Source organism: Sarcophilus harrisii, chromosome 6, assembly GCF_902635505.1.
Source record: "Sarcophilus harrisii chromosome 6, mSarHar1.11, whole genome shotgun sequence".
Lineage (NCBI taxonomy): Eukaryota > Metazoa > Chordata > Mammalia > Dasyuromorphia > Dasyuridae > Sarcophilus > Sarcophilus harrisii.
Window position 1 is genome coordinate 72364365 of NC_045431.1, and position 25564 is coordinate 72389928.

The window sequence follows — 25564 nt, forward strand, 5'->3', positions numbered from 1 at the left end:
CTTTCCTCTCTTCTCTTTTCTTCTCCTTTCCTTTCCTTATTGTCTTTCTTCATGCAACAGAAGATCACTTTTGTTTTTGGCTATCAAAGCAGCTAACATTTATTTAGCATTTCCTATGTGATGAACACTGTACTAATCACTTTACAATTATCTCATTTGATCCTACTAAAAACACTGAAAAGTAGGTTCTATTATTATCCTTATTTTATAGGTGAGGAAACTGAGGCAAAAAAAAAAAAAAGTTTAAGTGACTTGTCCTGGATTACAGTTAGTATCTGAGACTGGATTTGAACTCAGGTCTTCCTGACTCCAGACCCAGTGCTTTGTGCATTATGGAACCATCTAGTTGCCATTTCACACTGTTGTGGTTTTAGTCAACTAAAATCTTTGGGTTTTTTTTTTCTCTCAGATAGACTGTTGTTGAGCCACATCCCTATTTCTTTAATCTTATAATCATGACCTTGATTTTTGAAGCCCTGTAAGACTTTATATCAATCTTTATTAAATTTCATTTTATTAAATTTAGTTTCATGTTCTAGCCTGTAAAGATCATGTATGTTAGTTCATTTCCATAGTTATGTATTATCTATGCCTTTATCCATTGTCACTGATTTTAAAAATGTTGAAAAGAGTGAAGCACAAAACCCTGGTGAACTCCACTGGAGACCTCCTGAAAAGTTGAAATTAAATTATCACTACTTACCTTTGGTGTCTGGCCATTCAGTCAGTTCCAAAGCACCTAAATGTATATTTATCTAGTTCATATTTATTTTTTCTCAAATAGAAGGAGATATTTTATTAAGTGTTTTGCTAAAGCTATTTTTCTTGTGCAGGTTAGAATCTACCTTCAGTGTTTTCCTTATCTACTTTCCAATAATCCTATACAAAAAGGAAACTAGTTTAATCTGTCTTGTGCTATTCTTTTTAATCTCAATAGAAACTCATTTCACTAAGACATAAAAGCCATGAAAGGTGGGTATAGAAGTCCAACACTGGAGTGAGACAGTCATTCAGTCAATAAGCATTTATTTTTATTTTCTTTTTTAAACATTTGTCTAATATCTTTTTTTTTGTAAATAGTATTTTATTTTTCCCAATTAGATATACAAATAATTTTTAACATTCATTTTTTATAAATTTTTGAGTTTCAATTTTTTTTTTCTCCCTCCTTTCCATTTCCCTTCTCCAGGACAACAAGCAATCTGCTATAGGTGATACACATGCAATCATATAAATATATTAGTCACATTGTGAAAAGAAGAAATAGAACCAATGGGAAAAGCCACACATAAAAAAGGTGCTTTCCTCTGCATTCAGACTCTATACCTTTTTCTCTAGATTTGGATAGCATTTTCTGTCATGAGTCCTTTGGAATTGTCTTGGATCATTGTTCAATAAGTATTTATTAAATGTCTGCTATTAATTGTGAATTAAATGCCCTACCCTTAAGGAGCTCAATAACAAAGTTAGAAAATTAGTTCAGATATCGTGGCAGACCAGCATACTAGCTGTCACAAAACTGCCTTCTTTTGTGACAGGCAAATCTATAAAACTACAAATTACAGAATATTGCTCACTCTAGGAAGTTCTCCATTCTGATGAACTCATAGGTCCAGAAAAAAAATTCTTCTGGTATTTTTACAGAAATACTTCTTTTTGGTTTTAAGTCAGTACACACTGCAGTTCTTGAAGAATGAAAGTTATAACATTCAAAATGCAGTGGAAAGTTACATGACAGTAGACATAGGCTGAACCACGTTGTCAGTGAATTTCACTGCAGTAGAGGATGTGGTTCCTAGTACCCAGAGAAGTGTCTGATTCATAGTAGGTGCTTAAGAAATGATTATTAAATGATCGATGGATCAGAGTGTGATGAATAGCTAATACGAGGCCTATGTGTTCCATGAGTCCGATCAATGTCAAGAGATTCAGAGCAAAAGCCTCCAAACTCTCAGCTGTTTTTTTTCGTGGGGGAGTTGAGGGATTCATCTTTCTGTGTCCTTAGTAGGGAGACCCACATAAGTGACACCACAGATCCATGTGCAGGGACCGAGGATACAAGGACTAAAATGATACCCTGATTTCAAGATTACATTCTATCGAGATCTAATAGAAAAAGTAAATGCAAGAAAATTTCAGGATGGTGAGAGCAGTTACAATTGGGGAGATGGAGAAAGGGTTCCCTGGGATGGGGGAATCGGCTTCTGAAATGAGTCTCGAAGGAAGGAACTTCTGAGAAGTGGGATAAGAAGGGGGTACATTCATTCAACTCGCTGTGCTCAGGCCGGCAAAGTGGAGGCAGAATAGTTCAGGGAACTTCAGGGCAGGTCAGTTTCTCACATTTAGATAGCGCGTATTTAACTTGTAGGAAACTTACTTAGTTTCCCCCTCCTCAGCGTATTGTGATCTCTTAGGTTCCTTTCAATTCCAAATTTTAGGGCCCTAAGTCATAAAAAAACAAATCAAAACAGTAGCTAGAAGTCCGTGCCCTCCGAGAGCTGGCAGAACATAAAATAGAGGAAGAAATGAAATTTCACAAATGATTTAAAAAGGGACTAGTAATAACAGTATAATTTAAAAAGGGCAAAGGAGACCCCGTTCAGCCCCAGGATGAATCCAGCAGTATGTTCCTTTCGCTTCTTAGACTGCTTCCAAGCTCTGCAAAGCATTGGCCAAGGATCGCTTACTGCTATCAGACTCAGATTTCTTCTTTCCCAATTCCCTTTATCGGGGAACAGTCTGGGTGAGGCACCATAAAGGGAACAGCCTGGGAAGACGGGACTGGGGGGAGGAGGGCGGGTACCTCGCCAGGAGGGGAGGAGTAGGGCGGAGGGGGCTCAGCTTGTACAAGGAAAGGAATGAAGAGGAAAGATCGGAAGGAAGGGGAGGAGCAGACAGCGGGCTCCAAAGGGACAAGACTTGGGCTGCTGGGGGAAGGCGGAGAGAGAGAGTGCGCTGAGCCCCGGGGAGAAGGACGCCAGGAGCGCCCAGATCTGTAGAAGGGAGGCGGAGCTCCCTTGGAAAGAGGAGGTGTCTGAGGGGGCGAGGTGGGGCTAAGAGGGTTGGATGTTTTGGCGGAGGCTGACGGGATCTGGGCTGTGCGTTTCCCTCCCTCCCTCCTTTTCCCCCGTTTTTCTTTCTTGATTCTGTGACGGAGTCTTCCGCGGTAGATGCCCTGGCTGGGCGCGCAGGGCAGTGCTAGCAGCGCGCTCGCCGGCTCATCCGGAGCCAGGTGCGCCGAGCCGGGCGGACGGGGCTCTACTCTGCCTATGGTCCTTTTTCTCCTGCTCAGCTGCCCACACCTGGCCGAGGCCTCGGAGGCTGCCAGTCCCGCTTTGCCTAAGCCCCACGAGGGGAGCGGGGCTAGACGGTCCGCTGGCGCTGACCTCCGGGCGCCTTAGCGAGCCTTCCCGGAGAGAGCCGTGCCAAGCCGGGGCAAGCCTTTAGAGCCATGGGGCTGCAACCCTTGGAGTTCAGCGACTGCTACCTGGACAGCCCGTGGTTCCGGGAGAGGATTCGTGCCCATGAAGCGGAGCTCGAGAAAACCAACAAGTTCATCAAAGAGTTGCTCAAGGACGGGAAAAACCTCATTGCTGCCACCAAAAGTAAGCTCCGGGGAACGCCTGTGGAAGGGAGGGAGGCGTGGAGAGGACCCGGGCTTTGTCGGTCTCGGGGTCGGACTTCTTAGCGCTCTCTGCTCAGAGCCCGGCCCGGGGCTCCCCGGCTTTGCCTCAGCTTAGCGCTCGGAGGTGGAAGCTGGGGGACCCTGTGCGGGGCAGGGGCTGGCGGACACGGACGCACCGCGGCTCGTGGGGAACCCGCTGCGGCCGATCGGGGGGCATCGGATCCGGCCAGCCGAGCCGAGACGGGGCCCCGGTATGGGGAGAAGGGAAGCGCCGCGTTGATGTACGCTGGAGTGAAATAGCGCTTTGCGTTTTTGTCTTCCGGCAGCCAAAGGAGTGCCTTCTTTCTGTTCACTCTGGGGTTTTTTTTTCTTTCGGTAGAAGCCAGGAAACCTTCCCCTTTAGCTCCTCCACCCACATAGCTTGGAATGAATGTGTGGCCCCCATTCGAAGCCAGCATCAGCTTGCCTTCCTTGGGGCCTCGGCGCTTTAGACTGCCCAAGTTTCAGATCTAAGTTTCATGTCTTCTCCTTTTTGAATGGAGGCAGAAATAAGAGGGAGCAACGTGACTCTCCACCGCCTTGTGGAATACAGACAGCGCATTTTGTCGCGATGTAAATAAACTTCTGAAAAGGAGGATTCTCTGAATGCCTTCTATCTCTGATCCCTTTCTTCTCCTACCAGTAGTTAGTTCTGTATTGGGTCAATACCGGTGTCTCTTTATTTTCTTCTCCCTCTTTCCTTTTTCTTTCTTTGCTTATTCCACTAGAAAATGGTTCTAGAAATAAGCATAGCATACCCAGTGGATTTCAAGTATGGACTCCTCCGTTTAAGACTTGCTCCCTCCTCTCTTCCCCCTTAGTTTTATTGCTCTTCAATGTTAAGCCTAAATGGTGATAGGGTAGCAATGGGATCAGTTTTAAAAGTGGAAGGGACCTTAAAATAGCCCAAACTCCTCGTTTGACAGATGAAGAAGTTGAGGCACAAAGAGATGGAAGTGATTGTCCAAGAGGATTTTTATAGTCTTCTATGGCAATTCAGTTCTATTCAAGAAAAATTTATTGACTTCTCTTTAAGCTCAGGAAAATGATCTGGGCTCAGAGGACATCACATGTTTTGGGGGACCCAGTCTTCCAGAAGGCTCAGCAGCTAGTGCTGGGTGTAGATCAGATTGAAAACTGATACTCAAATAACTGGCCTAACAAGCCAAATAACTATAAAACAAAATAGAATAAAATAAATAAATGCACAAGAGAGGTACTAGAAGATTTCAGAGGTTGGTCCCTTCCAGCTTCTGATTTATACTCAAACAACAAAGAAACATTTATTAAGCACTTGTTGTATTTCAAGAATATGGGAGGGCACAGAAGGCTGAGAATATAAATACAAAAGTGAATCCTTGTCCTAAAAAAGTTTTCATTTTATTAAGGGAATATCTGCACATAGTTAACTATTGTTGTCGGTCTGACTCTTCATGGTTCCACTTGGGTTTTTCTTGTCAAACCACTGGAGTGGTTTGCCATTTCCTTTTCCAACTCATTTTGTAGATGAGGAACACTGAGGCAAGCAGGGTTAGGTGATTTGCCCAGGATCACACAGATTGTAAGCTTCCGAGGCCAGATGTAAACTCGGGTATTCCTGGCTCCAAGCCTGGAACTCTATCCACTGGGCCATCCAACTGCCCTTCACTGATGAGTAAATGAAGACTATTTAGATTTATTTATTTATTTTTTATTTAATAGCCTTTTATTTACAGGATATATACATGGGTAACTTTACAGCATTAACAATTGCCAAACCTCTTGTTCCAATTTTTCACCTCTTACCCCCCCCCCTCTCCTAGATGGCAGGATGACCAGTAGATGTTAAATATATTAAAATATAAATTAGATACACAATAAGTATACATGACCAAAACGTTATTTTGCTGTACAAAAAGAATCAGACTCTGAAATATTGTACAATTAGCTTGTGAAGGAAATCAAAAATGCAGGTGTGCATAAATATAGGGATTGGGAATTCAATGTAATGGTTTTTAGTCATCTCCCAGAGTTCTTTTTCTGGGCATAGCTAGTTCAGTTCCTTACTGCTCCATTAGAAATGATTTGGTTGATCTCGTTGCTGAGGATGGCCTGGTCCATCAGAACTGTTCATCATATAGTATTGTTGTTGAAGTATATAATGATCTCCTGGTCCTGCTCATTTCACTCAGCATCAGTTCGTGTAAGTCTCTCCAGGCCTTTCTGAAATTATCCTGTTGGTCATTTCTTACAGAACAGTAATATTCCATAATATTCATATACCACAATTTATTCAGCCATTCTCCAACTGATGGACATCCATTCAGTTTCCAGTTTTTAGCCACTACGAAAAGGGCTGCCACAAACATTCGTGCACATACAGGTCCCTTTCCCTTCTTTATAATCTCTTAAATGAAGACTGTTTACAGAATAACTACTTAGTTATTGGGTAGTGCTAATAACTGGAGGAATTGGTGAAAACTTCCAGAAGGAGTTGACACTTGAGTAAAACTTGAAGACAGATTTCAAGAGGCAGAGATGTGGAGGGAGTGCATAAATCTGTGCAAATGACTGGATGTGGGAAATTGAAGAAAAGAAAATAAGGAAGCAAGGAAAGGGCAAGGAAGAGCAGTATGATTGGATTAGAGTGTATGAGGGAGAGTTATAGTTTAATATTCCTGGAAGGATGGACAGGAGCCAGATTGCTATGGGCTTTAAATGCCCAAGAGAAGGAGTTGCATTTTTATCCTAGAGACAAAGGAGAACTATTGAAGCTTTTTGAGCAGAGGAGTGACTGGGTCAAGCCTATAATTTAGGAATATCAAACTTTCAGTTGTGAGTAGGATGGTTAGAAGAGATTGGATGGATATAGGTGGACCAATGGAGGCTATTGGAATAATCTAGGTGAGAGATGATAAGGGTCAGGGCTAGGGCGGTTGTGGTATGAGTAAGGAAGGCATGATGCAACAGATGTGAGAAGGTGGATCCCATGAGACTTAGAAACTGGCTGTGGGGTGAAGGTTGAGGGAGAGTGAAGAACAGAGAATGACTCCTATGTAGAGAATTTGGAACTGGGGGAAAATGGCATTGCTGGAGAAAAATAGGGAAGCAAGGATGCTGAATAATAATAATAACAATAAGTACATTATTGGACAAGACTTTATAGAACTGTATTTGAAAGGATAAGTAAGATGGGGATGGGGAAGACATTCCAGAAACAAAGAATATTTGGAACAAAGCAGCCAGAGGGTGAAGTGGAAAAATGACTAAGCTTGGATTCAAGAAGATCCAAGTTCAAATTCAGCCTCGGATCTTTACTAACTTTAAATATGTCATTTAAGTCATTTAAATTCTATTTGCCTCAGTTGCCTCATCTGTAAAATGAGAAAAATAATTGCACTTACCTTCCAGGATCAAATGAAGTAATATTTATAGTGTCTCGTACACAGTAAGGGTTATATAAATGTTGGTAGTTGTTGTTAATCAAGGCTCAGGAACAGAAAAGCACAGAACATATCAAAAGAAGAGGGGGAGTAATCTGGAGGTAGGGTTTGTGAAGGGAGGAATAAGATGCTAAATGTGGAAAGGATGGTTGGCACCAGATTATAAAAAGCCATGATTGTCAGACTAAAGAATTTGAACTGCAGAAATAATGGGGAATGTGTGAAAGGTGAATTGTTCAAAAGCAAGGGAGTGATGGCATCAGAGAAAGCTATGAATGAAGAAAATATCTGATATGGTAGCTCTGGGTAGGATAGGTCAGAGTGGGGAGAGGCCAGGGGACCAGTTGGATAGGTTGTGATGATAAGTAGACCAGCCGTGAGGGACAGAAGTTTGGGGGTGTCTGACCAAATATTGATATTAATTGCAGTGAAAAGTCAGCGATGAGAAAGATAATGCTGATTGTATGTTAAAATGGAGGATCCCTTAACATTTGGAGTTGGGGAAATGATAGTATGCATTCATAAGAAATAACAAGGAAGCAGATTATATTTTGGAGAAAGAACAGTGAATGTGGATTTGAATGTGTTGAACTTGAGGTGCTAGTAGAATATCTAGAAATGCAGGATTGGATCTCAGAGAGGCACAGCAGATAGGGCACTGCATTTGGAATCAGGAAGACCCACTACTAGCTGTGTGACCCTAGAAAAATCACTTAATTCTGTTTGCCTCAGTTTCCTCATCTGTAAAATGACCTGGGGAGGGAAATAGCTAACCACTCCATTGCCTCTGCCAAGAAAACCCCAAATGGGGTCAGCCACTGTGAACCACAAATCTCAAGAGAGAAATCCGAATTGGAAACTCTCTAGTCTCTTAACATGTTCTGTGCTTTTCTATCTCTGAGCCTTGATTAATAATAACTAACATTTATATAGCCAGTGCCATTCACTGTGCCAAGTAATTTCTTGATTCCATCTTTTTATTCCCATTGTAATTCTTTCTTACCACTCATCTATGTTATTTCAGAAAGTGTTTTTTCCAAGTCTTCCCTTTACTTTTTTTCTCCTTCCAGCCATGTTTCACAGTTTTTGTCAGGAAAATCTTCCTTTGATCTAAGCATGTCACTCTCCTCAGAAATTTTCTGTGGCTCCCTATTATCTATTAAGTACAGTTTTTCTTCTTGGAATGTAAGCTTCCCTATGATTGAACATTTGTTATTACCTGAATTAAACTTGTGCTGGGACTTACACCCTCACTATCACCTCAAATTCATTATTTTTCTTACCAGACTGGGTTGAGATGAAAGGGGAAAGGTGTACAGAGAGTGGTAAAGTTCTAAGATGTAGTAGAAAATGAACTTGGTCTGGAGAAGGTGTTGAGGGAAACCGAGAGCCTCAGTTGGGAAGTCCCTTGGGTGCCGTGGAAGCCCCCGAGTTTTGGGAGGTGAGCTCCTGAGGAGGTGTGAGGAAGGTACATGGCAAAGCCAGTTTGGCCAGTGAGAGGCAGGTATTTGAGAGGGCACATTAGCAGTCCTGCCAACAGGATGCACGCCTCTTTATGACTTCAGCAGCCCAGGCTGCTCCGGCTGGACAGCTGTCGGGGATTCCCCAGCAGGATGAGATTTGGGTTGAAATCATCAGCTCACAGCTCATGCTTCTGGCATCCACATTCCTTAAGATAAGAACTATGACTTTCAAGGGTTGGTGTTCAGGGTCCTAAAAACCTTTAAGTAGCTCTCACTCTTCCTAAAACTACCCTGTAATTGAGACAGAAACACATCCAAAGCACAGAAGCCTTTGGGGACCATTAGACTGGACTCACTTGGGTTCACCCTTGTGTAAATTGGTATCCATACCCACAATGTTTACCTCTGATCCCCAAGCAAATGAAAAGAGCACTTAAGTGTAAGAGAGGAGGCCATGTATGTCATGTAGTTCAATCTTCTTTTTACAGAGTAGGAAACTGAGGCCTGAAGGGGTGGGTTATAAATTTGCCAACTGTCTCCTAAGGCAACAACTGGCAGTCAAGATTTGAGTTCCAGCCTCTCATTCTCCATGTATCCCTCTTCCCACTTTGCAACTTTTCTTGCCAGCAGATTTTGCAGCAGATCTTGTTGGCCTTACAGGGGTGATAGAAGTGCAGAGAATTTTGAAATCACTTGTTGCATGGGAGAGAACAGGGGCCATTTGAAGTGAATTAAGTCTAAAGGTCAACAAGCCAGCTGATTCTTTGTAGAATTTGTGGAAGTTGTGAGAATAAGTAGCTGAGGAGGCAGAATAAATGAATTAACATTAGTTACTAAATTAGGTCAACTAACATTAGTAGCACAAGGATATTGCATATCCTTATAATCTTTGATATTTGGCATTGCCTCTAAGAAAATGGTATATATATATATATATATATATATATATATATATATATATATATATATTTAATTATCAGTATCTGTTACTTTGATGTGAAGTACTCCAAAATGTTAATTTGGGGATTATTCGTTCACTTTTGATTTGGTCATTTTTTATTCAAAAAGGCTGTGAGCTTTAGGGGAAAGAATATAGTTATTTGTAAAATGAGTTCAAATCATGACTCTACCACCTCTTCTGAGACACTGAGCAAATTATTTAATCTTTTTAACTTTTTTTGGGGGGGCTTCATTTTGCTCATCTCTAGAATGAGGGGTTTAAATGAGCTAAACTTGAAGTTCTAAATCTATTATTTAATTAGAAGTCTTCCCTCATTCTCCCTAATGCTTGCCTGTTAGTATTGGGTACCACCTGCTGTGTCCAAAGTGCTCTTTGCTAGGGCCTCTAGATGAGAAGTTTAGATTAGATGGTCCTTGTGCTAAATGAATTTTACAATCTTATTAGGAGGCAGAGAAAGAGAGGGGAAAAGGTAGAAACATAGCATCCTTTGGAATAGAGGTAGTGTGATGTATTGTAGGTGCTGCAAAACCAGAAAGCCCTGGGTTTCAAATTCCCCTCTGAACTCATTCTGGCTCGTAACTGAGTTGTTTAAACTCTGGTGTTCTAAGGATCTCTCTGAAGACTCAGTTGCAGTGGAGATGATTTGAATGGTGAAGGGACTCCCCTCACTTAGAAGTTCCCCATGTCAATGTTATAGGCCACTATCCGTCCCTATTGTGATATGTATAACATAGTTTTGTGATATTAGAGAAAGGATAATCATACACACACACACACACACACACACACACACACATATGTTCTTAGGCAAGTTCAAAATCAATAGACTTAAATAATAGAAAAACTTCAAAGTATAATTAAAAAAACCTGGAAACTCAATTACTTTGACTCCTATTAGCCTTGTTACTTCCAGCTTTGGTGGCTTTTTACTGAAATATATATATATTTTAACAGATAGCCAGTACCTAATTAACTTTGAATGTGTGCTGGGGGAAATAGTTTGTCATATGTGTCTGAGGAAATTTGAAGCTCCTGTAGCTTCACAGCTGACCTGATTGGCTATGAAACCCAGTTAGCTAGATAAAAGTCAATCAGTCAGCACATTTATTGAATACCTGTTGCCTGCAATATACAGTCCTGGACTAGGGAAACTAGGATGTTGAGGCAGAGTCCCAGCCCTTGAGGTTGCAGTCTAGCTGAGGAGACAAGACATAGGTTAACAATTTAAACTCCAGTTCGAAACCATAAATGGTTATAGTTAAATAAAATGTCTTAGGAATTTAGAGAGGAACTGGAGTGATTGAGGAAGGGTTCATGGAAGTGCTGATTTCAGCTGACAGGAAGATAGTATATATGAAGATGAACAAAGGATGTTCCCGTGGCAGATGGAATCTAAAAGGGAAAGTTTAGGTTGTGTGCACCTGGGGGAGGATAAGGGAGGGAGGATGGTAGGCAATAAAGTTGGAGAAGTAGGTTTGGTCTAGGTCATGGGGTTCTTTGATAAAGAACTTAGACTATCACATATAGGGTTTTGGTCTACAGTTTAAGAAGCTTTGCTTTAGCAGCTGCCCCGTACAAGTCCCTGTCTTTGTGTACTTAGGCACCAAACTACTTTTGGCACCTATGTGTAGAGGCCCATTGTACACCCAGAGTTTATCTCCAATTTTCCCTTTCATATATCATTTGTACATAGTTTTTATTATTATTATTATAGCTCTTTATTTACAAAACATATGCATGGGTAATTTTTCAACATTGACCCTTGCAAAACCTTCTGTTCCCACTTTTTCCCTCCTTCCCCCCACCCCCTCCCCTAGATGGAAGGTAGTCGAATACATGTAAAATATGTTAAAGTATGTATTAAATACAATATATGTATACATATTTATACAGTTTTTAACACAATGTCTTCTGCATTATAAGTTCCTTAAGAGCAGGGGTTTTTTTCCCCTTTTTTCTCTTTTTTTCTTTATTTCCCCAGCACTTAGTAGATGCACATAGTAGGTGTCGATTGTTGATTTGTTCTTTTTTTAAAAAAGGACTCCTGCAAGATTCTGGTCTTGGTGTATTTAGATGATAGCAGACAAAATCAATCCCCAAGTTCCATCACTTCTGGGCTTCATTGTTTTCCTATATCTTTCTTTGTATTCTTTTTTTTTCATAATATCCAGACAGCATTCTTTCTGTTGAATTCTGTTACAGATCCTGATTATCTTGTACAAATCTATGATATTACAAAAAATATAAGCTGTAAGTTTTCTGGTAACTTAAATGTTCTTGAAAGATAATGCTTTCTGCCCTGTTTAAAGAAGAAAAATTTGATTCATGATCTTAGAACCTCATTTTTGGTTGTAAAATTGTTTGACTTTTTCTTTGGATGGCTTTTCCATCTCATTTTGGCAAATTTAGATTTTTGGTGTGAGACTTTTTTTTGTTTTGTTTTGGTCTTTAGATCCTCAGCATTTAGCATAGCCTTTGGCACATAGTAGGCACTTAATTTGCTCATTGTTTGACTTTAAATTTTAATTGTTTTAAAAAATAAAGACCTTGGGTGATTATAGAAATCTTTGTGAAGAAGTCTTTTGAAATATATTTTTGCTTTGACATTAAGTAAGAATTAAGAGCTCTAAAGTTTCTAAAGAAACTATTTCCATGAGGGTAGTCTATTTCACTTTTTGGACAGCTTGTGTCAGATTTTTTTCTTTTTCTTAAATATGTCTAACTGTAATAACCCATCTTTCCTTTTTTTTCTTTCATTTTTTTTTGTCATAAAGAGCATGAGAATTTTTTTGAAATCTTTGACTTATAATCCAAGTTAAATAGCATTCTCCTGATCTGCTACTCTAGTAACTGTCACATAAGGACCTAAGATTGTGACTGAAGCCATTCAGGCTTTTGATAATTATCATTTCCTTTTCAAAGTATTTACTAGCTATCCCTTTAATAATAGGTTTGAGTTGTTCGAGGAACTACAAGTCAGTCATTGGCCTATAGTGAATTCCATTCTCTCTCTCCCCCTCTGTTTTTTTTGGAAAATCGGTAACATTTGCCTTTTTCCAGATTTGTAGCAATTCCCCCACAGCTATCATCACCCCACTTCCCTAACATCTTTCAGATGAGTTAGTACATACATCTACTATTGATTTTAATTTCTGGTCCAGGTTACCCAAACTAGCCAAGGGCATCTAGATTCGCTCTTATAGTTTTCTCTGCTTATTTTGGGTGTCAGCTAGGGATGTATCGATCATTTTTGTTTTGCTATTCCAGTTCAGATGATTATTCTGGGCAAAGAAAACAGAAGGGAAAGAAGAGATGAGAAGTTTTATACTTAATTTTGCCATCATTGCTGCCCATTATCATAGTTGCATCCACCTTGGGCTGCAGCCCCTTTCTTGACTTTGCTTTTCACCCCAGTATCTCCAGCAAACAAAACTCCCCAAACTTTTGTGTTGTCCTTGGCTATCTAGCCAGCCTCGGTCACCTTAAGCTTTGGTAATGTTGCCCTTATTCTTGTAGGAGAGTGATAAATTTTTCCAGTTATCTTTCATTCCCTACACATTCTTCCATCTTTTGTATGTATCTTTTTAAAGTGGAAATTTCCCTGCATAGTATGATGATGAGAAACTGGGCTGTTGCTACATGTCTATATTCATCTTATAATAAGCATATTTTAAGTACCAGTACTGTGTGCAGTGCAATTAAAGATGGTATCAATTCAGCGCCAGTGGATGTTTGATAAATTAAAAATTACATATGAAGTAAATCCAATAATATTCTACTTAGGAGAAATGTATAAATGGATCTTTTCTCTAAATAGAAAAGAATGATTATGTTAATTCTGTTAATAAGTCATGTTTGTTTAGTACTTTTTGTTATTTCTGCTTTTTAAACAAGGCAGCTGAGGCTCTATGATTTGCCCTTGTTTTTACAACTAGGTAGGCAGTAAAATATGAGGAGAGAGCCCTTGATTTTGAGTCAAAAATCTTGGCTTGTAGCCCAGATGTGTTATTTACTGCCTGAATGACCCTGAACTAATCCTTGATTTCTCTGAGTCTCAGTTTTCTCATCTATAAAATAGGAGGATTAGCTTAGATGATCTATCAGGTCTTTTCCAGCTTTAAGTTTTATAATTATAGTAGCAAAGCCTCAATTCAAATCCAGGACTCATGACATCATGGCCTCTATCATCATACATCTTATTCTTGGTAATGAGATGTTATAGTATTTAGAACTGTGAGGAATCTTAGAGGTAATTTAGTCCCAACCCCCTCATTTCAAGAATGAGAAAACAGACCAAGAAAGACTTAAGTTTGTAAAGAGCTGAGGGTTACCCAGAGGTTCCTAGGACCAAGTTTACCAACTCAGTTTCTGTAAGCTAGTGCCTGGTATCACTAAAGGGAATAAATGGAAAAACTAGGATTCAGACACAGGTCCAAGACCCTTTCTAACATATCATGTAATAGACGATTTCGGTTATTTGAAATTAAAAAGCTTTTGGGTGTCCGGGTATTTGGAATAAAAAGGTTTTTTGTTTGTTTTTTGGTTGGGTGCGGTGTATGTGTATGTAACCATTACATTAAATATCTCTGATGAAAGACTGATATCTAAGATACGTAGGGAATCAATACAACTGTAGAAGGCCAAGAGTCGTTCTAGGTGATCAAAGACATGTACGAATAGTTTTTAAAAAATAAAATACAATCAGTCAACACCATATGAAAGATTGCTCCAGATGTCATTTAGTTACATATTCAACGTTCTTTCCATTGTACTAAAGCTTCTTAGACTATGGGTTGTGACCCCATATGGGGTCATGTAACTGAATATGGAGGTCGCGGAATTATGACTTATCATCAGTAAATATTTGATGTGTATATCTATTTTACATACCTATGTATTTGGGGTTGTGTAAAAATTTCTTAGGCAAAAAAGAATCCCAAGTAAAATAAATTTAAGAAATCTTGCATTATACCATAGGTAAAATTCAGCACCTACCTGTTATTATTATTATTATTTTGCTTATTATCATTATTTTTACCCAAGGAAATAATTGCATATCCTCACTGTGTATCTATTGGATACCCAGAATCTTGTACTGTGGAACTGCTACTAGAACGGTTCTTTTTTTGAAATATAGGATTTGGTGTGAACATGCTCTTAGCTATTATATTGTGATGGAGGAAATATACTGCAGGAAGTCCCTGTGTTTTAAATTGATTTGCTTTAGTGATTCATGTGGCATTCTGTCAGTTACACCCATTTGCCATCAATTTTCAATGGGCTGGGCTCTCCACAAATTTTGGCTTGACTTCCTAACTTGACATAATTTTTGTTATTTTGTTTTGTTTTTGTTGAACTCCCACCCTCTTCTTTTATCTTTCCATCTCTCTTTCCTTCCAACTTCTACCTGTGTTCTTTGCTTTACAAATTGAATCTCCAGAGTTGATTATGACACCTGGCCTTCATTTTGCTTCACGTCCCCATTTTGGGGGGATCTCCAAAGTTTGGAAGCATTCTACAATGTGACTGGTTTGTCTAGGTGATTGGACAGCACCTGCTAATGCTGTGCCAGACAGTGGGGGAAAGAAAAATCATGGGAGGATATCCACGAAAGCTTCAAGTCCTTTAATTCACTAGTTAATGAATGTTGGAGCACCTCAATAAATGCTGTAGTTGGAACATGTTTGTTGAATGAATACTTTGCAAATGTCTGTTTTATCAAGGGCATTTTCTTCTTGCATGAGTCTGTTGACCAAGGTTGGGTATGTGTCAGAGAAGTTATCCTTTAAGGCTTACTACTTTAAACTAATATTTAGCTTAGCTATCAGTAGTACTACAGGGCAAGGAAGTAGACAAAGGGAATTTTTGAAGGATCTTGCATAAGTCATTGGAGAATCCTGAAAGGAAGCAGAATTCAGCACCATGATTTTTGGAAAAATTGCACCTACAATTCCACACTGATGTCTAAGGATAGCTCAATCTGGAATGGGACCATAACTGATATAAAGATTAGCCAGTTTCTGAGAGCTATTATGGAAGGAGGGGTTGACCAGCGACTGCCTGTCCTTGAAGAACAAAGGAAAGTCTAGATAAGCCTCTGCTTTTAGGTACCTTGATAATAAATTAAATTCACTAAACATACAGTGCTTACGATGTGAGAGAAATTGCCTCATGTTTCCAGACTTCAGAGGTAGTGTTTAAGGAAATGGATGTTAAAGTTGTATGAATTGGCTGTACACATGCTTACTAGAGAAGACACTGACATGAGGGAAAGGAGAAAGGGGGAGAGGAGGAGAGGAGGGGGAAGGGGGGGAGAGAGAGCAACAAAACACAACTCACTATTAGTTTCTTAAAAAGCCATCCAGCCCTAAGTCACTGCTCAAAGATGCTTGTCAACTCCCTCCGTGATAAAGCTTTTTGATTTTTTTCCCCCAGTAAGAAGGCATAAAAGAGGAATATTCATTACATTTTATACATTGATGAAGATGATGAAATGTGGATATAGTTTGCTTTGGAAGGATTGTAGAAAGTTTATTGCATGAATATATTGTTGGTAGAATTATGAAAAGGTCCACCTCTTCTGGGAATCAATTTGAAATTTTATTTATGTAGATATAATTCCAAATTGATTTTCTATACACACACACACATATGTGCATGTATATATGTAAACATATCTACACACATACATATATATGTGAAAAATTATTGTTCTATTCAAACTCTAACCCAGTGATTCCAGTAGGCTTGTAAGTCTATAGTTCAAGGAAATTAAAAAGCAAAAGGTCCCATATATATATATAGAGTAATTTTTTTTTGGTGGCACACACACAAAGTAGGAATCCAGCGATGTGTTATGTGTCAAGCAGGGGTTTCTTTGTATCATTCATGATGCCACGGAGTTGGGGATGGTTACATTGTAAAAAATGACAATTACAAACAATTCAGAGACATGAGAAGGTTTGTATGAACTGAGTTAGGACACTGCATTCAGTCACTGTTGTTGTTCATTCCCATCTGATTCTTTGTGACTCTGTGGGGGTTTTCTTGAGGATTCAGGGATGATTTTCATTTCCTTCTCCTTTGGATTGAGGCAAACAAGTTAAGTGACTTGCTCGAAGGTCACACTAATAAGCTAGCTAGCAAGTGAGTGAGACCTGATTTGAATTTCGATCTTCTTGACTCTGGATCCACTGCTCTATCCATTAGCCTCCTTGCTACCCTGTCTGATCACTACAGTAATGTGAATTAAAACATTCATCTGAGGCTTTATGTTTTGGGTTAAATGCTATGACCACTCTTGGTTTCAACTGATATCATTAAACATTCTTCCCGTCTTTCTGTACAGATCATCTTTCAGAATTTTGCACTTCGGAGATCCCGTTGGGTCCATGCTCTGTTTGATTTTGCTTAATTGTTTTTCATTGTGTGGGGAGGAGTCTGTGGGTTTGGAGGGAGGGACATATAATTGGGAAATGACTGGTATGAAACTCTAGACATCAATAAAATTGAAGGGCAAGACTCCTCAAATAAGAGAACCTGGTAAAGTGCTTTGATTCTGCATTTTATTTTAGTTTTTTATGGGATTGGTTATTGTATTGGTACTTAAGGTGCATATATGCTTTAGGAAGCTTTATGCTGTCAAGCCCATGCTTTTATAGTTCATTATGATGGGTGCAGCCACTTCCATAAAATTTTGCGCCTTTCATGAGAACATTTTATTATTATATAACCCTTTATTGCAATATTGTTTGATAAATCACATCTCCAGTCTGAAGCATCTGTTTCAGGAATATAAGGTTATGAATTATAATTTTTTTTGAATTTTGAATTTTATCATGTAAGTGTGAACTATAAAAATTATGAAGATATGAGAACAATTTGTAGATTAGGGATTTCTCAGAGGTCTAGCAATGTCTGCTAACGGTATCTGGAAATATGCTGACAATAGCCAGCCAAGAAGCATGAGAGAACGTTTTGGTCGGTGTCAGACCTGAGTGCAAATTCTTTCTCAGAAGCTTGTGAGTTGTGGGATTTAAGGTAATCCACTTATTCTTTCACTGGCTTATTTTGCCTGTAGTAAAATTGGGGATACTTACTTTCCATGGGGATTGAGAGGAGCAACTGAGATAATTCATGTAAAGGGCCAAAAAAAGGTTTGTTTGTTTTTTTTTTAGGATAAATAGTGCAATTTTAGCTGATGGTGGTATGTATTTTTTTTTCCCTAATAGCCTATTTTTCTCTGAACTATGCTTATTTTGCTATCTGCTACATGCCCCTATGAATTTGTATGAATGTGTCCTCCATGACTAAAATGTCCAACCTCTTCACCTTTGGCTCCTGGAATTCTTAGCTGCCTTTAAAAACCACAGGTGCACTAGTCCCTATATGAGAATTATCCTATTTTTTAAGTTATTAGTGCACCCTGCAAAAATTATTCTGAAATAAGTTTAGCATTTATACAGCACCAACTCTGTGCCAGACACTGTGCCAAATGCTTTACAAATATCTCACTGGATTCTCCCAACATTTCTGGGAGGTCAGTGCTATTAAATATCCCCATTTTACAGCTGAGCAAATTGAGGCAAATAGAAGGTTAATAATGGCTTCCCCAGGTGTTGTCAACTGAGGTAGAATTTCACTTTGGATTTTCCTGATGCTATGCCAAGTGCTCTAATATGTCTTCTAGCTGGAATCTGTGTACATGGCTATGTTTCCCCAGGAGAATGTAAACTTGAGTGCAGAGATTGATTTCCTTTTTGTCTTCATAGTTCCAGGTACTGGCGCATACATAGGTGTTTAATGAGTGGTTAATAAAATAAATATTTTTCTGCATGTAAACATGTCTAGAATAGATGCAACCAATCTCTTCACTTTCTAGAGGAAATCTGTGTAGGGGTCATTTGTTGTTATTTTGTTGTTTTCAATCATGTATGACTTGTGACCCTATTGGGGTTTTTTTTGGTAAAGATACTGGAGTGGGTGACTATTTCCTTTGTCCAACTCATTTTATGGATGAAACTGAGGCAGAGTGAAGTGACTTGTGCAGGGTCACAGAGCTAGTAAGTGTCTGTGGCCAGAATTGGGTCTTCCCAACACCAGACCTTATTACTTCTGACCATGGTAATCAATCATGTAGTATTTATCCATCTTCTACTATGGACCAAGAGCTATATAGTAGGTGCTGGGCATGCAAGCACAAAGAATGAAACAATTGGTGTTCCCCAAAGAGTTTACATTCCTCTAGGGGAGAGGAGAAGTATATGTTGTTGTTAAACTCCAATTGGAAAAGATTTCAATTGGCAAAAGTTTAGTTAAAAACAAGGAGTTTTCTCAAGGGATAGACAAAGGTGCAAATATGATGTGAGTGCTAGAAAGGATTGGAGGTGTTCAGAATTGTAAATAGTTGTCTAGAAAGGGCATCATCAGTCAGAAAGAGAAAGCTGTTAAAGGTTTATTGGAGTTATTGGAGAGAGCCTGGAATGTTTGGCTAAGGAGTTTGGATTTTTTTTTTTTTTTTTTTTTTTTTTTAGAAAAGGACTAGGGGGAGCCCCCTGAATGTTACAAATGTGTATCCATGTATTTTGTAGGGAAGATTTTATTTTAAGTGTTAATTACTGAAACTTGGAGAACTTAGAAAGCAATATTTTTCTGGATGGATAGATGATAACAATATTCCTTCAGGTTTCAGGATTGTAATAACAAAGGAAGCAAAAAAACAAGTGAAGTTTAAACAGTTTTGGGCAACTAGTTAACACAATGGATAGAGTCTATCCTTGAAGCCAGGTCAGATGTGACCTCAAACATTTACTAGGTGTGAGCCTGGAAAAGTAATTTTATTCACCTCTTTTTGCCTCAGTTTCCTTAAAGAAATATCAAAGGAAACTAATATTAGTAGCACCTACCTCTCAGGTAGGTTGTGAGGACCAAATGAAATAATTGTAAAGTGCTGAGAACAGTGCCCAGAATCTATTAAGACCTATATTAAGATTAGCTGTTATTATTGTTGTTACTATTTATAAACATGGACGCAATAATTTCAGAGTGGATAGGACATGGGAGGCCAATCAAGTACAATACCTGTTTAAGCCTGAGCAGCAAATCTTCCTTACATCATGGTGGTTGTCTAGATTTTTAGATTGTGTTTAGAGACCTTCTATTGAAGGGAAAACCCATTTTCCCCCCACAGATTTTTCTTTTCCACAGCTTTTAATTGTGTATGTATAACCTAAGTTGTGTTTTTACCTTGTGATTTGTTTGTTCCAAGTTTTTCCACTTAGGCCTATCAGAACCAGCTTAATACTTATGCCTCATCCCTTCCCTTGTGAATATCCTTCAAAAAAAAAAATACTTGTAAACCCCTAATTTATCTCCCTCTTGTCTCCCCACGTTACTTCTTTTTCAGGCTCAACAAAATCTCTCTAGTCTTTCCCATTTCCATCTCGCATAGCTTAAAGAGCTCACCACTGTCCACCACAGGTTGCCAGTGCCTTTCCTAAGATGTGGTTCCCACAACTTTTCTTTTTCTCCAATGAAACTGTTTAATTCCAAAATTCTAACATTTGGGGGTGAGGGGATGGTGGTCCTAGGGACAGAGTTAAGTTATGTTATCCAGTGGCGTCCTTGCAGCAGATAAAAATCTTTTTTCAGTCAGTGGTTGGCTTCTATTTAAACCACTTAAAAGCCATGGCCTATTTTATTTAATTACCCTAACAGGATGATAATTTATATGCTTAGCAAGGTGGTGCTTAGGTTGGGAAAGCTTTGGCGTTTGGTCCATCCCTTTTAAAACAAACAAACAGTCAAATATCCCTCCTTTCTGCTGTCTCTCTGTATTGTGGGTGCCCATTGCAAGGAGGGACCTGCAAGGGTGGCTGCTCTTGCTCAAACAGAATTCTCTGTTTCCTGAGAAAACTGCTGTTCTCTTGAGGCTTTTAACAGGAAAGTGTCCTTTCTCCTTACTCATTTATTACCCTTGTTTGTGGGACTAGGGATTTGGACCCTGAAAGGCAGATTCTTCCCCAGAGGGGCTACTGCCCTGCCTGGTTTGGTTTCCATTGGCAGTTCCTCATTTAGGAAGGGGAGGAGGAGGAGAAAGAAAAGAAGGAAGAGGAAAAGAAAGAGGAAGAGACATATCAGCTGAAGCAGTATCGTCCATCAGGTCTGAGTACCTGGCTCCTAACTTTCTCCTTTTTTTTTTCCTTGCTGAGGCAATTGGGATTAAGTGACTTGCCCAGAGTCACATAGGTAAGAAGTGTTGTATCTGAGGTTAGATTTGAACTCGGGTCTTCCTGACTTCAGGGCTGGTGCTCTATCCACTGCACCATCTAGCTGCCCCTGGCTCTTAACTTTCAATGTTGAGGGAGTTGTGTCCCAGTTGCCAGACTTGTTACTGCTTCCTTTTCAGATTACTTTGTATTTATTTATCTTACAAATGAGATAATGACAGATAAAGTACTGGGCAGAACTTAAAAACCTGTATAAATGTTAGCTGCTATTATTAGTTAACATATTTTATGTATAGCTATAGCTGCTGTTATTTATTTTATGAATAGCTATAGTTGCTATTATTATTTATTTTATGTATAGCTATAGCTGCTATTATTATTTATTTTATGTATAGGTAGAGCTGCTATTTTGAGTTATTTATGTATAGCTATAGCTGCTATTATTAATTTGTTTTATATATAGGTATTTAGGTATGTTAGGTATGTATAGGTATTTAGACAGCTACATGGTACATTAGATAGTGTTGGGTTGGGAGTCAAGAAAACTTGAGTTCACTCAGTAGTTGTGTAACCCTTTAACAGTTTCCTCAATTATTAAGTGAGGATAATAATAGTATCTTTCTCCCAAGTAAGATAGTATTTGAAACGATATAGTTTGTTAAATCTTGAAACTATAACAGTTTAGTACAATGCCTGGAACATAGTAAAAATAAGAAATACTTATTGTTATTGTTTTTACTATATATATCTCCTTCCTACCCCTGTGTACTCTTAATAGAATGGAGTATTTTTGTTTTTTTGCCTTACACATTAAAGACAAACAACTGAATTTGGGATTTATTTCACTTGGAAGCTCCCATTAATAAGGAAGCCCTCTTTCAATACAGATTGGCACCTGCTCTGCCAGCAGTCTGACTGGCCTGGGGCATTGGGAAGTTAAGCAACTTTCTTAGGGGCTCTCTGCCAAGTAGGTGTCCCAGGCAAGTCTCCAAGAAGGGCTCTTCACCCCTCTGCCACGCTGCCTCTCACCTACCTGCCTTGCCCACGGTCGGGTTGGATCAGCCATGATTGGGTGCTTAGAAAGTGTAACAGAGCTATGGACCTTGCCTCTTGTGGAACCAAGAAGGGACCACTGCCTTTCAATTAAGTAGCTTTGCCAGATCTCTGCCAAGAAGCTTTGTCATCTTGAGTCCTTTGGAGTCATAATGAGTTACTACCTTGATCCGCATTCTGTAGATTTTTTATATTTCAGATTTAAAATCAGGTATTTTAATGGTGATTTCTTTTACATTATTGTAGACATTGTATAAATCGTTTTTCTGGTTCTGCTTTTCTTTGATTTGCATCAATTCATTCAAGCCTTCTTAAGATTCTTGGACTTCTTCTTTATGGCCATATGATGTTGCTGGAATACTTTAACAATTTGTTCAGCTGTTTCCCAGCCTTTTGAGCACCCTCCAGTTCTTTACTGCCGCAGTTTGCACCAGATCCTGCAAAACATTGCCAGAAACATTTCCTTAGCTGTAAACTAAACATTTTAGTCCTAGTGTGATCCAAGGGGAAAAAGAAGATTTAATAAAAAAGCATCTGTGGCTTTCATGGTAAGCTTTTTTTTTTCTTTAAAAATTAAAAATTTAAAATTCCCAAGCAAACAAATCACAAAACAAACTTGAAAAGACCACTTGAGCCCACCGGCAAAGTGTTTACATTCAGCTGGGACAAAAACTGAAACAGACCTTCTAGCTCATCTAATATAAGCTAATTTTATTTGAATGATGGGGGTAGTTGAGTCCAGAGGCAAGAAGTAACTTGCCCAAGATCTCAGCCTGTTAAATATTCTCCATCTCCTTCTGGGAGTTCTGCAGTCCCCTGGCAACATTGCCAAAAGATGCATCAACAAGGATGCAAAAACCATGTTGCTTAGTGGTTAATAAAGGAGTGGCTCTCCCAGAGGGATTGGAGTAGCCTGGTCTGGCCTGATCCAGTCTGTTGTGGGTGTAGGGCTCTCATTGCAAGACCACAGAGAGCAATAACCTGACTCCACTTCCTTCTATTTTTGTCAATTTGGTTCTCTTTTATTACTTGAGGAAAGTCTCCCCAAAATGCAAGAAGGCAACTAAAGTGAAAAGTCCTTACATGATAAGATTCTCTGTTATGAGATCTTTACATGGCTACCCAAGCTCATGCTAATTTAGTTTCTGTTTCCCATTTTGCATAATGAAACAGATTTTAATTTTTATATTATTTTTCTAAAAGAGAAAAACAATTTTATCAGTGTAAGATGTAGTAACATTTGATTTTTAAAGTTCTTCAGGAAAAGAGAGTTCTCTGGAATGGGGAGGGATAGGAAGAGAAGTCTAGACGAGTCTAAAAAATTAGCAATACAAAATCTGTTAAAAGAGTTTTTATCATCATTTTGAAATATAAATTCTCCCTTCCCTCATACAGAAAGGGATCCTTCATATCAAAGCCTTTTTCTTATTGTGCCTCTGGTTATATTTACAATATAAATGGGGATGATAAAAACACCTACCTCCCAGGATTGTTGTGAAGACCAAATGAGTTAATAATTGTAAAAGAGTTTGGCTCTTCATGAGTTTCTTCATGAGTTGGGCTGACTCATAATTACCCAAGAATGAAACATAGACTTTGTATTGCGATTTTAACAGGATGTAAAAGCAAAACAATCTGAGTTATTTATTCCTTAGGTACATCTTAATTATTTTTGAAGAATAAAACATAATAATAAACATTAATACTAAAACCAACAGTGATGTTGCTCATTGCCGCTTCCAATTTTGGCAGAATGAAGCCTGAACATCTTGAAGGTGGTGCACATACGCTGAAGGAGAAAGAGGTGACAGGATGGGGCAGGCAAGTCAAATCAACATCATCAGAACCACAGTGACTTTTCAGATCCCAGTCCAGAAAAGGAAGTCTTGCCCCCCAAGGCCTTGATACCTTCAAATTCTTTCAAAGTGATGCATTTCCATCTGCTTTGTCCCTGCACTCTAAGGACATGGAACCTTGATGGCTGACCTGACACTTAAACCTCTTTTATGTGTGGTTGAGAATGTGAGACCTTTGAAAGCAGACAGACTTTTGTGTTTTTTCTCTTTACGATCCAGCACTTAAATGAGTGCTTTAGCACTTTGTGTTTAATAAATGCTTTTTTTCATTCATTATTTTTTTGAAGATGGGCATGGAAAGGGAGAGCAATTCATCTCATCCAGTTCTTTTTCTTTTGTTCTTCTCCCCTCCGTTTTTTGACACCAAGTTGAAACAACAAAGAAATGAGTGAGTCAAATCTCTCACTACTTGTTAGCTATAAAAAAAATAGCTCAGTTAGCAAGGTGATAAGATGGATAGTCTAATGGGTAGCTCTAAGCTTGGAGTCAGCAAGACTCATCTTGCCAAGTTCAAGTATGGCCCAGTCACTTAGTAGCTGTGTGACTCTAGGCAAGTCACTTAATCCCATTTGCTTGTTTCTTCATCTGGAGAAGGAAATGGCAAACCACTCCATTATTTTTTTGCCAAGAAAATCCCAAATGGGGTCATGAAGAATTGGACGTGACTGAAGAATGACTAAACAACAACAAAAGCACAATGTTGGGAGCTGATGATTAAACTGAAGATGTGGAATAGCAGAAATCTTTACCTGTTATCTGGATTATATTGTCCTCACTGTCTCAGATCAATGAGACATCTTACCAGTGCAAGATGGGTATGAAGAAATGCTATAAAAAGGGAAAATGAGATTAATTATGTTTCAGAAAACAAAACCATATTTCAGTCACTCTATTATGAGTTTGTATAATTCAAAGAAGTATGAAAAGTCAATACTAGAGGGATATGTGTGACTAATATCTAAAGCTCCTTTTCAGAGGTTCCCAGTGACATTGGACTTAGGAAGCTTTGGGTTCAGATTCTATTTCTGTCCTGAATTAGCTGTGTGATCATGGGCAGGCTCCTTAACCTCATCATGCCCGAAGGAAGCCTGTTCATGCCAGGAGAAGACTATTATGTTACTAGGCAGGTGTTGATCTGCATTTATAGAGACTATTTCATATCGTAAGTTCCCTGTGCTAATGAAATCACAGGTTAGCATTAAAGACATTAGCTCCAAAGTTCTGTGTTACAAACTTTGATAAAGTGAATGCTAAAAACTATCTGCATTATTTGGAAAAATAAAATGCTATTTAAAAAAAATCTTTAAAAAACCCCTAAAGTTCTATGTTGGTCTCTATAGATCTATGAGATGGGGATAAACTTCCCTTTTATTTCTTCTTCTCTCTGGATTTGTCACCAAAATTTCCATCCAGAGAATGGGCATCTTTTTATCTTTTACCAGAGAACAGCAGTCAGATTCTAATTCTGGGGAATCTTTTCATTGCTCATGTGGTTTTGGGCAGTTTGAATTGTCTGAGTCAGTTTCCTCATTTGTGAGGGTAGCCAACTCATCTTCACTGGAAGAATTAAACATCAATCTTATTTTGCTTTATGTCTTATTAAATATTAAACTTTTAACATAGAACATTAGTACAGTCAACCAAAAGTTGCTTAATATTGTAGTGCATTTCAATTAACTGTAAAGCATAAAGTTTAACATTTCACTGACTACCTTTGAGTACCTCTCTTGATGGCCACTATTATTTGCTTTTCTCTTAGACAGTCGCATAATTTCTCTTCTGGTTCTGCTTTTTCCTCCATGTAGCTTTATTTCATAAAAGCCTTTTTAGGTTTGTGCTCCTCATGCTTGCTCAGTTTTTATGTACTATTAATATATCATTGTATCATAACTTATTCTTTTTTCTAAATTTTTTTTT

General features: G+C 38.7%; 1 protein-coding gene across 2 annotated transcripts in view; it reads left to right on the forward strand.

The window, feature by feature from the left end:
* The first annotated feature begins 2931 nt into the window (after window positions 1-2931).
* ARHGAP10 (Rho GTPase activating protein 10) overlaps window positions 2932-25564 on the forward strand; it is a 346248-nt gene continuing 323615 nt past the window's right edge. The window contains exon 1 of one of the 2 annotated variants that reach the window (XM_031944152.1): window positions 2932-3605. In XM_031944152.1, coding sequence (XP_031800012.1) covers window positions 3452-3605 — 154 coding nt within the window. In that variant the 5' untranslated portion in view covers window positions 2932-3451. The remainder of the gene's footprint in view (window positions 3606-25564) is intronic. The other variant, XM_031944151.1, reaches the window with a different exon arrangement.